Here is a 17,634-nt window from a genome sequence, read left to right as displayed (position 1 = left end):
GTCCTGACAAGCTTAACAATGAAGAAATGAGTGTTGTGATGGCCTTTGTTTAAGAGAGGCTCAGTAATTGTGAGACTGGATGGAAGGAAGATAGAGAGAGAGATCAGAGATAGCCATGATACAGGTGGCGAAGGCTGTACTAGTGCTAGGAACAGCTTTTGCTCCCGAGAGAAAGAAAGGCCCTGGGTAAAAAAGGAAGACAGATGCAGGAATAGTAAGTTGAGAGGGCATATGTCTTATAAAAACTGAGCTGTGTGCACCCTCTTTCTCTCGTTCAGAAGAGGCTTGTGAGCTGCAAGGGGACAAGGAGTGACAGCTGTTTCCAGCGCTAGTGGACCCCTCACCATCCATGTGACAGCTGCTTCTGATCTTCCTATCTTCCTTTCAATCTGACAATTACTGGTCCCTCTCGAACAAATGCCATCACAACACTTTTCTTTGCTGTTAAGCTTACCATGACCCATTATAATATAAGGAGAATTAAATGTGAGCAATGGGGGGAAGGGGGAAAACGAGCCTGACAGTTAGTGTCAATGATTCAGAAACTGAGCATAGCATCTTCAGAGCATGCTAGCTGTCATGCATGACAATTTGCCACTTTCTGATACCTCTCATGGCAGTAAATTGAGCATCAGAGCTTTGGTCTATAGGCAAAATGTCATGTTTACAATTCTCTCTCTCTCCCTTTTTGAACATCAGAGCTTTGGTCTATAGGCAAAATGTCATGTTTACAATTCTCTCTCTCTCCCTTTTTGAACATCAGAGCTTTGGTCTATAGGCAAAATGTCATGTTTACAATTCTCTCTCTCTCCCTTTTTGAACATCAGAGCTTTGGTCTATAGGCAAAATGTCATGTTTATATTTCTCTCTCTCTCTCTCTCTCTCTCTCTCTCTCTCTCTCTCTCTCTCTCTCTCTCTCTCTCTCTCTCTCTCTCTCTCTCTCTCTCTCTCTGTCTCTTTCAGTGTAAATCTCCCAACCACTTTGAGGAATTTTCCATTTGTAATGTCATGACACCATTACAAACTTTCGGATTTTGGAACTTCAGATAAAGGCTTCTCAACTGTAGTAACAGAAGTCAATGAAAAAAGAAGCATGGAACAAAAAGGACCATGAGCATTTTCAACTCTTATCAGTTACTTAAACTCTCATTATATATATATATATATATATATATATATATATATATATATATATATATATATATATATATATATATATATATATATATATATATATATATATATATATTAATTTTTGTTTTAACACATACTACATAATCTGCTATCATTCTACTGTCCAATGAAGACATCAAACAAGTGTTGTACGAAATAAGAGAAATGAAGGGAAGAGAAGTAAAAGCCTGTACTGTGGAGAGGCCAGCATCTGTACCAAGTGGGACATGAGCTGACTGAAACACAGACCAATCAGCAATAAAGTTACAAAAGTAGCTTATGCTCTAGTTGCAAGCTATGAGTGAAGAGACTTGAGGTTTCATGGATTTGTTGATTCAGTATGGCTTCTGCCTGTCAAAACTGCAAAGACAAAAGAGCTTCAATAATTGCTCCATAGGACGCAGGCCATGAAACCAAGGAAATAAGCGAGCTCATGGTCTAGCAATGTTATTTGCATCATCAGAAGATAGTGGCTTGCTATCCACACTTATAAAAAAAATCTCTTGGCATCCCTATTAAGTATTACATAGTGTGTGTGACAGCGAGATGAGTAAGGTTTAGAGTGATGTCTAAGAATGGGCGGAAAACTAGTATTTTTCTGATGATGATGCAAACACCACTGCTATAGTGCTAACTTTACTAGACCATCTAACTTATTTGTTTCTTTGGTTTCATAAGAAGCCTCCTTCAGAGCAATTATCAGGGCTATATTGTCTGTGTGGTTTTGAGTGCTTTAGCTAAAGCAACAGTACACAGCAAATCAATAAAACCTAGCTACAACTATAATATCCATGTTAACTTGCAACATTCCAAACAACATTCCTGACAACTTGTAACCTTTACACTGTAACTCTTCTATCACTTCCTTGTTCCATGGTTCAGCCCCATACAATACAGTCATAAACATTTAAAATTACACCCTCCTTATAATTTTCATAATCACTCAAAGAAACTTATGACTAGACTATTCACTGCTTCCACATTTTTCTTGCTTTATTAACATTAAACTTCATTCTTACATCTGTTCCTCCACAGATTTTAAGGTTATGCTATGAGTAGTCTTCATAAATAACTCTTAAATCAGCATATCTTAACCTGAACACTTAATAGGTATATAATAAAATTACAAATTTAAACATACCTCATCTGGGCTCATTACTTGTGACTCCTCCAGCACAAGTCTGACATCTCCCACATGTGCAATATAAGGAACCCTGATGACAGCTGTAAAAGCTGAGAGGAGACCCAGTTCTTCCAGTACTGAGCGTCGTTTAGAAGTGCAGATGACAAGTAATTTGCGGCCTGGAGGAGGAGAAGCCGACAGAAGAGAGTACATGGCATCCAAAACAAGGGACTGGTACCTTGGGCCAATAGGTGAATATCCCATCAAGTGTTCAAGGTCATTCATGAAAATGCAACTTAGTTCAGAGCGGTATGCATCATCAAAAATTTTTTTAATTCTTAAACATTTGGAAGCCTCCATGAAACCAACCATATCTTGGGAATTAATGACTTTTACAAAAGGGAAGTTGGAGTTTTTGCACAAATAAGCTGCTAATGCAGAAGTACCTGCAGTTGGTGCCCCTTCGAGTAAAATACAGAGGCGACTGCTAGTTTCAGGTGACCTTGCTTGCTTTACAAACATCAGTCCCTTTTCCACCAGTTCTCTGGTTGCTCCCCAATTAATGATTCCTCTCTCAATAAATTTTGACAGATCTTCATCACTGGTGCCAAAAGCAGGCTTTAAATCATTTTCAAGGGAGTAGATAAAGTCCGATCGAGTAACTTTCAATTTGTCAATGGCATTAGGATCCACCTCAATTTTGTTTCCTAGATGAATGTAGCGCTTCAAGGCCGAGGATGATGAAGCCTTCACAAGGCCCTCAAGTTCCGCTCCTGAAAAATTTTTGGTCAGGGAGGCAATCTCTGCAAGATCAACGTCACGATCCAGTTTGTTGTGTTCTTTCATCTTTGCAGTTTTGATCTTGAGAATGTCAAATCGTCCCTGTTCGTCAGGAAGACCAATCTCTACTTGGATCTCCAGTCTGCCAGGCCTCAGCAGGGCCTCATCTATCATGTCCTTTCTGTTGGTCATGCCAATGACTAGAATGTTATTGAGTTGTTCCACACCATCAATTTTGGACAAAAGCTGGTTGACCACAGTGTCATTGACACCAGTGTTGCCAGCAACTGAACCTCTCTGTTTGCAGATGGCATCAATCTCATCAAAGATGATAATGTGAAGACCAGAATTGGGACCCATGCGCTTCTCCTCTTCTTCAGCCTCAGCAAAGAGGCGGCGCACATTGGCCTCAGACTCTCCCACATACTTGTCTAGAATCTCAGGACCATTGATGATCTTTGGTTCCCGAGCATTGAGCATCTTTCCAATCTGACGGGCCATTAAGGTCTTCCCAGTACCTGAAAAATTAAAATGAATCCATAAGTAGCCTTAATTTTTTCTTCCAATTAAAATCATTCCTTGGCTACAAATCTATATATATATATATATATATATATATATATATATATATATATATATATATATATATATATATATATATATATATATATATATATATATATATATATATATATTGTACATCTTGATAGTTACTTACAGTAGAATTTGATAGCTACATACAGTATGTGCTCAGTTCATGATGGAGACAAAGTCTGAAATTATGTAAACTTGTCCCTCAATTATATAACTCTTATTCACTTTAGAACAAGCATGAACCAACATAAGTTAAAAAAAGTGACATGTAAATTATCAAAAATTTTTCTTAAACACATATACCACATACCTGAATGCATGAAAGTGTGTGTGTGTGTGTGTGTGTGTGTGTGTGTGTGTGTGTGTGTGTGTGTGTGTGTGTGTGTGTGTGTGTGTGTGTGTGTTTACCTAGTTGTACTGTATTGGACATGAGTCAAAGCTCATTTTGTCCTGTTTCCATAACTATATTTATCCAGTTTCTCTCTAAACATTTGTACACTGTTTGCCACAACCACCTCTTCCTTCAAATCATTCTAGATTTCAATTGTTCATTACAGGAAGCTCTATTTCTTGATGTTGCTCGAATGTCCACTCTTCTTTATTTTCTCCCCATATCCCCTCATCCGTCTCTCTCTTTCCTCCATCTGTGGTACCAAGTCATTTTTGTCTGTTCTTTCTATACTGTTTATTAATTTGTACATTGTTATCAGGTCTTCTCTTTTTCTTCTTTCTTGTAGTGTTGGTAATCCCATCTCTTCAAGTCTTTCTTCATGGCTTAAGTCTTTCAATTCTGGTACCATCTTTGTTGCTGTCCTCTGTATTTCCAGTTTCCATATATCTTTTTTTCTATGTGGAGCCCAAATTACTGCAGCATATTCCAATTTAGGTCATATCATGCTTGTTATAATTTTCATCATTTCTTTATCTAAATAATTAAATGCCACATTAATGTTTGTTAACAAGCTGTATGTAGAGCCAAATATCCTGTTTGTGTCTTTCAGGTGATAGTGTGTCCTGAATCATTAATCCCAAATCTTTTTCTTCATTACTTTTCGTTATTATTTCTCCTCCCATTTTGTACTTCCATGAAGGTCTCTTTTTACTTTTTCCTATTTCCAACACATGGCATTTTCTGGCATTAAATTTTAGTTTCCATCTTTGGCTCCATGCATGTATCTTGTCAATATTCTTTTGTAACTCCTTTCAATCATTTCCATCCTTTATTATTTTCACTATTTCTGCATCATCAGCAAATAAGTTTATATAAATATTTAGATGCTCTGTCATATCATTTACATATATTTGAAACATAACATGTGCTAACACATTTCCAGTACCCCACTTTTCACTTTGCACCAATTAGAATTAGTGTCTGATTACTGTTCTCATTTCCCTCCCTTGTAAATAATCCTCCATCCATCTCAATGTTGCTTCCTTTAGTCCTCCTCCATTCTCTAGCTTTCACATAAGGCTTTTGTGGGGTACTTTATCAAATGCTTTTTTTGAGATCTAGGCATGCCACATCAACCCATCTGTCTCTCTTTTGCACTCCATCTATTACTCTTGTTTAGAAGCTCAGAAGAGTTGTGATACAGGATCTCCTTTTCCTGAATCCAAATTACTTTTCTGTAATTATCTTTTCATCTTCTAGATATTCCACCCATCTGCCTTTAATTACTATTTCACAAAGCTTGTTTACAATACTTGTTAGTGACATTGATCTGAAATTTAATGGTTCCATTTTATCTCCCTCTTTGTATATTGGCACTATGTTAGCTCTTTTCTATTCCCTTGGTACTGATTATATCCCATATGGGTTCCCCCATTTGTTCTCTGCATTCTTTTAATATCCATCCATTTACTTGATCTGATGCCATAGCTTTTCTAACATCCAGCTCTTCCAGCAGTTTCTTGATTCCTTGTCTCTTTACTTGTATCTCCTGTATTACTGTAGAAGCATTTTGAATAAAATAGACTTGCTTAGAGGAATGGGGTTTGTAGAGAACCTTGATATCATTCCATTAACAGAAATTTGGTTAGATATGTCAGGAAAAGTATTTAATCCAGAGGTTAAGATAGAAAGTTATACACTATTCTATAAGGACAGGGAAAACAGGAGGGGAGGAAGCACTGCACTGTATGTTAGGAACATGTTACAATGTTGTATTAACAGTAGAATTAAAACAGATAGCACAACAGAGCTGATATGGGTAGATATTAAGGAAAGATCACAATCAGTAGTACTAGGGATTAGTGTACAGGCCACCAAACTGTACAAAGGTAATTAACACCTCACTATGGTAGGAAATAAATAGAGCAGGCAGGTACAGTCAGGGATGTGTGGTAGATTTTAATTTTAGGAATATTGACTGAAGTCTAATGGTGGGTAACAGTGGAGCAGAAGAATTTATTAAGGTAATTCAGGATAATTTTTTAAAACAGGTAATCTTAGAACCCACAAGGGGGAATAATATCCTAGATTTAATTCTAACAGGGAAGAAGCAGTCATGCAGGTAGAGGTTGGAGAACAGTTAAGTAACAGTGACCATTGTGAAATTAGGTACAAATTGAAATAGGAGGAAACTTTTAGAAGCAAAAACATTAATAAAATACATGACTTTAGGAGAGCAGATTTTGAGAGATTAAAAAGGTACCTCCAAGGAGTTGACTGACAACAGACACAGGGGGAGGTAAGGTCCAGGAAGGAGTTGGGAAAGATAAGGCAGGATGAGGGAGGTGAGGGAGGGTGAACGGCAGGAGGAGGGGAAAAGTGTCTGCAAGGGTTGGAGGAGTGAGAGAAGGGGAGATATGTGTATGTTGGAGAGTCAGGTTGTGCTGAGATGGGCGAGATGAGGTCGAGGCGAGTAGAAGATGGAGTGGAGAGGATGGAGGAGGCTGAGATGAGAAGATTAGGGGAAGTAAATGTTGATGAGTTGTATAAATATTTTGTTGATAAATTACATACATACATATAATTAGCAAACATCCCTTATAGAGCAATAAGATCACAGAAGAATGATGCTAAATGGATGACTGTTGGGTTAAAACACTAAATAGGGCACAAGAGAAGTATATATAGAAGATTAAAGGTAGGGGAAGAGGTTTTAAGGCCACAATATAATGAATTAGAACAGTCAAGAGGTTAACGAGGAAACCTAAAAACAATTATGAATTTCAAGAGGTTAACAAGGAAAGCTAAAAACAATTATGAATTAAAGGTAGCCAGTCAGGTGAAGACGGACCCCAAGGGATTTTATCAGGTATATAGGATAAAGAACAGAGAAACAATAGGTCCATTAGAGGCAGCAGATGGGGAGCTGGTTAATTCTGGGAAGGAGATTAGTAAAATTCTGAATGAGTATTTTTAACTGTCTTCACCCAGGAAAACATGCAGGAAATGCCGAATAGTGAGCAAATGTTTATAGCACAAGAGAATGAGAAGCTAACAGATATTACCATAATTGAGGAGATAATGGAACAGGAGATAGATAAGCTGAAAAAGTTCAAGACACCAGGACCAGATGAAATATATCCCAGAATACTTAAGAAATGCAAAGAGGTTATTAGTGCACTGTTAGTTTCTGTCTTTAGGAAATCACTTGAGTTAGGTGAGGTACTGGTAATGTGGAGGCAGGTGAATGTAGTACCCATCTTTAAGAGATAAAACTTTAATGTCTAATTATAGACCTGTCAGCTTAACGTATGTTATAGGTAAAATAATGGCATCAGTAATAATGAAAAACATTAGGGAGCATTTAGACAAACATAACTTGATAAATCAGTCACAGCATGGCTTCTCAAAGGGGAAGTCTTGCCTGACAAACTTTTTACAGTAAGGTTTACGAAGCAGCAGATAATGGTGATAGTTATGACATCCTATATCTGGACTTAGTAAGGCTTTTGATAAGGTACCCCATCAGAGGTTCCTGAGATGGGAAGGTGTTAGACTGGATAATGTCGTGGCTAAGCAACAGGTGACAGAGTCGTAATAAATGGCCCTAAATCCGAGTGGGATCAAGTAATTAGTGGGTGCCACAGGGATCAGTATTACGGCCATTGTTGTTTTTAGTATACATCAATGACTTGGATAGTGGAATTAGTAGTGATGTTAGTAAATTGCAGATGACACAAAGACAGGTAGATTAATTAAGTCAGAATCGGATGCCATCGCCTTGCAGGCAGATTTAGACAGGATGAACGAATGGACTGACAGATGGCAAATGCAGTTTAATATTAGCAATTGCAAAGTACTTAGCGTAGGTAGAGGAAACCCACACAGTAGGTACACATTAACTCCTTCCCGGCGGCAGGGCAGATGTATGTACTACCAAAAAGAAAATCATCTATATATAGGCGCTGTCGACTTTCATTCATAAATCTATATATAGTTTCCTTGCAAGTGGGCATTCCAGACTGACGTCTATATATAGACCCTGCCGCAAAACAGAACAAACATTTGAATCTGTATATAGATCTTATTTAGGTTTGGTTGGTTATATGTATATTGATACATTTATATGAATGTTTAGAGTCACTCACTCATTGTAAAGGCAATGTCCAGGACTTGTGACCTGGACGTGGTTTACCCTCCCTCCCTCCACTTTTTTTTTTCATTTGTTTTACATATTCTTTTTGTACTTATTCAGTTTTAGGCAAAGCTGCTACCATGTGGTATGGTTTGAAGCATGGCACAGTACACACTGTTAGCTGACACACATCATAGCTGTATATGCTTCTTTTCTTCTTTTTGAGTAGAGCACAATAGGCACACTGTCTTTGGACTTTTTTTATCACTATTTTTATCATGGGATCCTGTCTCTACAATGAAATGTCTTCCACTGAGTCGTGCTGGACATGGCCCAAGAGAGAGATCACCACTAGGCTTCCTTAGGTGGTAGATGTCATCAGCATATTTTGAGATTATCTCCTCAATCAACTGTAGCTTGAAGTCAAGGAAGCATTTCCGTCCACCATTTGCTTTGTAAATAACATGACAGTTAAGTGATGCAATGTCCAGCAATCTGAGAAATATTTTCTTATAATATTTCTTCACACCCTTCCGAGCTGATGTTTGTACGGAGATTATTTGGTCCATTTTATCTATTCCAGCCATGTGATGTTTCCTGTATTTGATGCACACATCTGGCTTACTTACTTGGTTCCCTGCTACTGTTACCTCTTCCATAGAATTCTCATATACTGTACTTAGCATGTTCATATATTTTTTATCCCTCCATTTCATGTGCATCATTTTATGCTTGTACTGTACTACAGTTTCACCTTTCTTCAGAATTTTTCTGTTGGATCTCACAGTGCCTACTCCATCTGTTTTGTTGTAAAGAAGAATTTCAAACAATTCTGGTGAGGTGTAGAAGTTATCAACTCCCAGAATGTAGCCCTGATTCAGTAGGGACTGCATTAGTCTCAAAACTATCTTAGTAGGCTTTGTAAGTGTTTCCACTTTTTCATCTGACAAGGTTTCTATTTCAAAGTCATATTTTGTTTTCTTTCCTGTGTAGACTAAAATATCCCAAACATAGCCAGTATCAGACTCAGCTAAGATATAACTTTCTATACCGAATCTAGCTCGTTTTAGTGGAATATATCGCTTCCACTTTAGCCTACCTTTCCAGAGCAGGAGAGACTCATCAATGCTTACATTTTGCTTTGGAACATAAGATGACTTGAATCTTTGTATGAGAATATCCAGGACCTCCTTGAACTTGTATGTAGGCTCACTGTTATCCTCATTGTCAGTGAAATGCAGGTACTTTAGAAGAGCAAATCTGTCTCTTGATATACATTTTCCAAAAAAAGAAGTAGCAGTAAGCTGATTGGTAGTGATATGAATAGATAGATGGCTTTTTTCACAATTCCTTGTAAAAGCAGCAATCCAAGGAATGCATACATTTCTCCTTTGTTAGTATCTCTCCGTAACAAGTCTGCTTTTTCTCTTCATTTTACCCTTTCTCCTTTTTTCATCACAGACTTTTGCTGCATACTTATTGGTCTCTGATACAATGTGATCCAGCAATTCATCATCAAAAAAAGCATGAAATATTTCTAAAGGTGACTGGTCATCTTCCAGGACAAGTTTTACACCACTATCTCCTGTAAACGGAAAAGGCTCTCTGTCAACAGCTGATTGACTTTGCCAGTTATATTGAATATCATCATCAGCGTCTGTTTCTTCTTCTTCAGCATCAGACTGGTTATCTGGGTCAACCTCAGACTCTGATTCTGTATCAGTGCAAGTACTGACAGTAGATGAATCAGAATCATCAAAATCATCCAAAAAATCAGCATCTATATCCTCAGCTACCAAAGCCGTAATATCTTCCGGCTTAAGAGGTCTCTTTCTCCTTGACATGATAGACTAATAATAAAGGAAAATAGAAAAAAGCAAAAACTCAGTGTTAGTTGATGTGAGTAGCACATCCGCCACCGACAAAGCACAAGCGATGACTGTCCTTGAGAGGCAATGTCGGCAAGTGTCAGGGGATTTGAGATGCCAAATACTGATTTATTTTATTAATTTTGGTAGTAGTAAGGAATCGTCTATATATAGACCATGCTGCAATCTAGTGTGGTCAAATGAGAGCAAATGTCTATACGTAGACGCGCCGACACAAAGTCCCAATTTCGAAACGTCTATATATAGATCCTCTGCTGGGAAGGAGTTAAACAACCAAACTCTGGTAGGTACAGGGTATGAGAAAGATTTGGGAGTTGTAGTTAGCTCTGAACTCCGTCTAGGAAAACAATGCATAGAGGCCAGAAACAGGGCAAATAGGGTACTAGAATTCATTTTTAGGAGTGTTAAAAGCAGAAGGCCAGAAGTAATATTATGGTCAGACCTCATCTAGACTATGCTGTGCAGTTCTGGTCCCCACATTACAGGAAAGATATAGGTCTATTAGAATCAGTACTGAGGAGAATGACTGAAAGGATACAGGGGATGAGGAGTATTCCTTACGAGGTGAGATTGAAGTTGTTAAATTTACATTCTTTAGAGAGACGTAGGTTAACAGGGGACCTGATAGAAGTCTTTAAGTGGTATAAGGGTTATAACAAGGGGGACGTAAGCAAAATTCTTAGGATCAGCAACCAAGGTAGAACAAGAAATAACAGGTTCAAGCTTGAAAAATTTAGGTTTAGGAAGGAGATAGGAAAAAATTGGTTCACAATTAGAGTGGTTGATGAGTGGAACAGACTCAGTAATCATGTTAGTGCTAGGACATTAGAGAGCTTTACGAGAAGATTAGACAGGTTTATGGATGGGGATAATAGATGGAAATAGGTAGGTATATTTCAAACAGGGACTGCCACATGTAAGCCTTGCAGCTTCCCTTATTTCTTATGTTCTTATGTTCTTATATAGAAGCTCAGTAGATTTGTGATACAGGATATCCCTTTCTTGAATCCAAATTGCTTTTCTGTAATTATCTTTTCATCTTCTAGATATTCCACCCATCTGTCTTTAATTACTATTTCACAAAGCTTGCTTACAATACTTGTTAGTGACACTGGTCTATAATTTATTGGTTCCATTTTATTTCCCCCTTTGTATATTGGCACTATGTTACTTCTTTTCCATTCCCTTGGTCCTTGGTACTTTTCTTTCTGTCAACAAGCTGTTAATTATATCCTATATGGGTTCTTCCATTTGTTCTCTGCATTCTTTTAATATTTATCCATTTACTTGATTTGGCCCCATAGCTATTCTAATATCCAGCTCTTCCAGCAGTTTCTTGATTTATTATCTCTTTACTTGTATCTCCTGTATTCCCTCATTCTGTGATACCACTTTTAGTGCCACAAATTAAAAACCCTCATTCATTGGTTCAACACATCTCCTCAGTAGTTTCATAAATTCTTCCTTTCCTTTTTAAATTGTTTATGCTATCCTTATGTTTCATTTTTCCATTTATGTATCTGTAGAAGAGTCTAGGTTCTTCCTTGCATTTTCTTACTATGTCACTTTAAAACTTTCTTTTTTCTTCTCTTATTTGATTATATTCATTCCTTGTCTTTCTGTATTCTTCTCTAGCATTTCTGTTCAGTTCTCATTATTTCCTTCCATGCCCTGTCCTTTTTGTTTTTTGCTTCTACACACCTGGCATTATACCATTCATGCTTTCCTATTTTCATTTTATAACTTGGTACAAACTGTTGCAACCCCTCTCTATACTTGTTCAAAAATATATCTTTTTTTTCCCTATTTTACCTTCAAATGCCTCTTTCCAGTTCATTTTTCCATAGAATTTATTAAGTTCTGCAAAGTCTGCTTTAGCATAGTTCTGTCTCCCATTTTTGTATTGTTCTTTCCTGAGCAACACTTTTCTTCCTGTGGTACTATTTCTATTATCATATGATCACTTTTTCCCAGTGGACTCAGACAATGTACACTTGGTCTTATTTCTGGGGTGATGGTTCTTCTTCTCCTCTGCATCTTGTAGTTTCATCCACTGTTACATTGTATTCACCACCATGGTTTGCATAAGTTCTCCACTCCATGACCAGACATTTTCTTTCACTTCATTTCTTGTTTCTAGTTGTATGCTTTTAAATTTATTGGTCTCCCATGCATTAGTTTTTGGTGGTATGCATGCCACAATCATTTTCCTTTTTTCACTTCCTTTGATTTTAATCACAACATTCAATGCTTCCATCATTCTATCACCATATTCCACTTCCTTAACAACAATATCCTCTTTTACCAATATCATCACTCCTCCTTCCTTTCCTTTTCTGTCTCTCCTCCACATGCTATATCCTTCCTTTGCAAATCCCAACTTTATTTCTTCTTTTAGTTTGGTTTCTGTTAAACATACCACATCTGGTTTATTGTTCTTTAGGTAGTCTTAAGTTCCAATAGGCTCAACACCAAACCATCTATGTTAGTATACATAATCTTTAAACTTCTGCTTGGTGATCTTGCATGGCATCTTTGTGCCACCATTTCCTCACTGGTGACAGAAAGGTGTGTGTGTGTGTGTGTGTGTGTGTGTGTGTGTGTGTGTGTGTGTGTGTGTGTGTGTGTGTGTGTGTGTGTGTGTTTTACATTTATCTGTCAAATGCATACACAATAGCTGAAATTTAGGGAATTCTGGAATCTCACTTGGAAGACATAACTACATAATTATATACTTAGATGAACATGTTATTAAGCTCTGTTTTATTTTGCTGGAAATTTATTATTAACAACTGTGCTTTTAGACATTTAAATGTTATCTGATAAATTTCTAATGTTATCAAAATAGAATATCTGGGATAATAGATAAAGGTGAAGAGATGAAAGATGAAGTGTGGAGTGGTTAAAGATCTCAAATATAATATGTAATGTTCCTGACAATGTAAGTTATAAATTCAATAAGTACTTAATTTTTGTCATGTGGTCAACTGTTAGATACTTTTGAACAGACCTTTTATCCATGATGATTACAATAAATTATATTTACTTCCATCAGTATATACTTTTCATAGTCATAATCAACAGACCTAGAAGCTGGTGTGAAGCATACCTGGAGGTCCATAAAGCAGAAGACCCTTGACATGATTAACACCCAGCTGTTCTGTCACTTCTGGTGGAAAGACTCTGGAGGCAAAAGCTCTTCTGAGGATGTGGATAAATTCCTCATCTAAACCACCAATACCCATCTTTTGGAAGTCCCAGTCAGCTGAGAAGAGACTGGTGTGTGATGATCGGGCCTGAAAATTTAGCAGAAATCTAGTCACTATAATCATAAAGTACAAAACTATTACTTTAGAGTAGCATTACTGAAGATAATTAGTAATGAAATTTGTATACTTGAGACAATGAGTTTCTACAGATTAGTCACTATGTTATGTACTGAAAAAGTAAACTAATGAGCTTCTACAGAAGATTAGTCACTATGTTATGTACTGAAAAAGTAAACTATGTCTAATATAAATATATTAAACTATGTCTAATATAAATATATTAATCTGATTTTTAAATCCTAATAATCTAATGTGCATAAACTTTCTACCAAACCATACAAATGAAGTTAAATAAATCCTACATATTTCATAGCTTTAACCTCAAGGTTTAATGTAATAATTATTGTTTTTACATGCAACCTCTTTTGAAAATAATTTGAGATCTATATATATCCCTTGCAAAAATGTTTGATATTGAATTAGTCCACCATGGGCATGGCCAACCAATTCAGTATAAAATTTTGCTGTAGCCTTAAAAGGGACCTAAAATCACACCAATGCATTATGCCACCAATAGTGGCATATTTGTAGGGGTTTATGAGCCAGGCAAACAAAGCCCAATCAGCTGTTGTCTTGCTGGTGCCCTGTTCTGTGCTTTGTTACACTTGTGCCCGCACTGCCGCTCCCTTCGAGCCACCTATGTTGTCAATATGGGCAAGAAAAAAGCAGTAAGTGCACAGGCCACTGTCCAGATTATTGCCTTAAAAGAATCTGTTCTGCAAACAAAAGTAACCTCTGAACAGAGGTCTAGCAAGGCCAGACAGATACTCACTTCTGGACTATTGTAAAGCGTGAATTAAAATCTAACCCATGCGTGACAGCAAGGAAAATAAGAGAAAGCAACCCATAAATATTTGGTGTTTTGTGAGAACTATTAATAGAAGAAGTCCCTTTTGACTCTTTGACAGGATATGAATAGAATCACTTTTGCAAAAAAAAAAAAATTGTGTGGGATGCTGACAAATGGCTAGAGGTACTGTGGAGTGATGAATCCACTTTTACTATTACAGACATTAGAGGTGAAAATGTGCAGCATCATCCCAGAAGCAACCTTCCTGATCCCCCTATATCCAAGTTGACTTCTAAAAATATGGTCAAGGCAATAGCTGATTAGGCTTTGCTCTGCAGCTCAAAAGCTCCTACGACTACACCACTCTCTGTAGATGCTATAATGCACTGGTACAATTTTAAGTCCCTCTTAGGGTTAAGCAAAAGTTTATACTGCATTGTTTTGTCACACCAAGGACAGAATAATTCAACGCCGAGCACTATAGTAGAGACAAAGGTATGGGCAACTTGTCTTGGCTAGTCTCTTTTCACGGGGGATGTCTATCTGATACTGGCTATTATATTTTTAATTATTTACAATGAAAAGGCTGCATGCAAGAAGAGAGTTTCAGAATGCAAGATCTTTTATATTTCTCAAATGTTAATTAGATATAATGTGCTAATATGATCAATCACTTGACAAAAGCACAAGGCAAGCATATGTGACAAATAATGACTTAAGGAAACCGAGTTCAATTAGACCAGAAAGAAGCCTAATACTAAGCCAAAGTCACCTCTGGCACAGTTCTTGGTGCTGAAGATTATAAAACTCACATGGTCCACATCACAGCAAAACCAGTCCACAAGTAGTGAGTGCATGAAAATAGTAATTTCATGAGATTATAATTTTTTTTTTTAGAACAATAGTTTAATTATTGCCCATTTTGAAAAATACCGCAAGCCTAATTATGGCTTCTCTTAAATCCTGTGCATAAAATTATCTTTACAGAGATTCATTATGTAATAATATTTTCACAAGAATAAGTAACTGGTACCTTGGCTTTCCCTGTCAGTATGACAATGGAGGTGGGAGCCTTCTCAAAGATCACAGTAGAATTGGGCTGCAGGACACCAAAGTTCATCTTCCTAGGTTCAGTTTTTCTTCCAGATACTAAAGCCTCTGGATCAGCAGCTATCAAAAGTAAAGAAAAATATTTAGGTGGTGGTAATTCTGTTGATAAGCAACAAGTTTTGACAAAAATATCTCAAATGAAAAAAAAATAAAAAATATCTGCAATACAACCAAAACTATATCCAAATTGGAGAAATGTCTTGAAACCTCCCTCTTAAAAGAGTTCAAGTCACAGGTGGGGAAAATACAGAATCAAACAGAATTCTAGAGTTTACCAGAGAAAGGGATGAAAGATTGAGAATACTAGTTGACTCTTGCATTAAGGAGGTGGACAGAATAGGGATAAAAGAAGTAGTCTTGTGGACGAGGGGAGGCATACAGTTAGCAAGATCAAAAGAGCAGTAAGTGTGAAAGTAGCAATAGAAAATGGCAAAAGATGCAACACTGCAGCACACAGAGAAGATGAAGCCAGTCAGTTAGAGGAGAGGTGTTAAGATGAAATGCTTTTTGAGTCTACCATATTTAAAGAGAAAGAAGATATGAACAGCCCCATGTATAAGAAGCATACTCTACATATATGTGGGCAGATAAAACTGCCTCTCTAACATGCATAGCACAAGAACATGCTGATTTAAACCAAGGTTTGGAGGTTTAGAGGAAGAGAAAGAGTAAGGAATGAACACCTCCATGCCAGACACTATCACCTCTAATATGTGCTCAGCACACAGAGATGGGTCTCCAACATAGTCATTCTATGAGAAATCAGAATAATACCTCCTCAGGTCCACCAAATTAACAGAGGCAAAATGCCGGAGGCACCTCAGCTTCGGGGAATCCTGAGGAGGGATTGGAGCAATAGGACAAGAAACAGATATGAGACTGTAACTGGAAGAGCCCAACAGAGAAGAGAGAAGACAGAGTGACATCATAAGTAGGATTAGAGAATAGGATAAGGGATATGAGTAAGATGTACTAATTGCTCTAGGTCATGCAGAATAGCAAAGTTTAATGTCAGTTAACCAGGTGGGTCTGTGAAAGGAGAGGAAAGCCAAAGCTGATGAAGAACACTGAAGAATGAAGATTTCCATAAAAGCAGTCAGTTACATAGTCAAAGAATTATTTTGTAGTTAGAAAAATTAGGTGAGAAATACAGCACAGATAAAGTTAGTTTGAGAGTGATTCCTAAGTCAGATCCAGATGGTAGAAAATTCATCAGACTCAAAGCTTAGGCATGAGAGAGAGAGAGAGAGAGAGAGAGAGAGAGAGAGAGAGAGAGAGAGAGAGAGAGAGAGAGAGAGAGAGAGAGAGAGAGAGAGAGAGAGAGAGAGAGAGAGAGAGAGAGAGAGAGAGAGAGAGAGAGATTTTATGTGCCACCAAAAACTGTTTCATAAAAACTAAGGCATTTACCGTACTTGATTTAATAAGCCTATACAGAACATGTCCCACAAATGCACACAAGCAAGAACATTCACCTGGAAAGTTGTGGCATGAAAGTGAGGAAATGATGGCACAAAGATGCATGCAAGATCACCAAGGAGAAGTTTAAAAACTATGTATACTAATGTGGATGGTTTGGTATCAAGCCTATTAGAATTTAAAGACTACTTAAAGAACAATAAACCAGATGTGGTATGCTTAACAGAAACCAAACTAAGAGACAAAATAAAGTTGGAATTTGCAACATGGAGGAGAGACAGAAAAGGAAATGGAGGAGGAGGAGGAGGAGGAGTGATGATATTGGTAAAAGAGGATATTGCTGTTGAGGAAGTGGAATATGGTGATGGAATGGCAGGAACAATGAGTGTTGTGATGGAGATCAAAGGAAGTGAAAAAAGGAAAATGACTGTGACATACATACCACCAAAAACTAATGCATGGGAGCCCAATAAATTTAAAAGTATGCAACTAGAAACAAAAAATAGTATAGAGGACAAAGTGCTCTTAGTAGGCAACTTCAACACTAAAGGAATTAACTGGGGGAAGATGGAAGTGAAAGAAAATGTTGGGTCATGGAGCAAAGAACTTATGCAAACCATGATGGTGAATACAATGAGACAATGGGTGAACAAGCCTACAAGATGCAGAGAAGAAACATCACAGTTGGACTTAGTGCTTACAAAAACCCCAGAAAGTAGACCAAGTATACATTGTCTGAGTTCAATGGGAAGAAGCCATCATGTGATAATAGAAATAGTACTACAAGAGGAAAAAGTGTTGCACAGGAAAGAACACTAGAGAAATGGGAGACAGAACTATACTAAGACAAACTTTGCAGAAGTTAATAAATTTTATGGAAATTTAACTGGAAAGAGCTATTTGA

At 37.2% G+C, this 17,634-nt stretch overlaps 1 protein-coding gene across 3 annotated transcripts in view; it reads right to left on the bottom strand.

Moving 5' to 3' along the window:
* Positions 1–17,634, bottom strand: part of LOC135103688 (vesicle-fusing ATPase 1-like) — a 75,280-nt gene that overhangs the window by 16,330 nt on the left and 41,316 nt on the right. For 2 of the 3 annotated variants that reach the window (XM_064010260.1, XM_064010261.1), the window contains exons 5-7: positions 15,238–15,374; positions 13,195–13,381; positions 2,315–3,594 (exon numbers count right to left, since the gene is read on the bottom strand). In XM_064010260.1, the coding sequence (XP_063866330.1) occupies positions 2,315–3,594; positions 13,195–13,381; positions 15,238–15,374 (1,604 nt within the window). The remainder of the gene's footprint in view (positions 1–2,314; positions 3,595–13,194; positions 13,382–15,237; positions 15,375–17,634) is intronic. The other variant, XM_064010262.1, reaches the window with a different exon arrangement.

This window comes from Scylla paramamosain, chromosome 9 (assembly GCF_035594125.1).
Source record: "Scylla paramamosain isolate STU-SP2022 chromosome 9, ASM3559412v1, whole genome shotgun sequence".
Lineage (NCBI taxonomy): Eukaryota > Metazoa > Arthropoda > Malacostraca > Decapoda > Portunidae > Scylla > Scylla paramamosain.
Note: the sequence above shows the minus strand (reverse complement) of the source record. Positions and strands in the feature narration are given on the sequence as shown.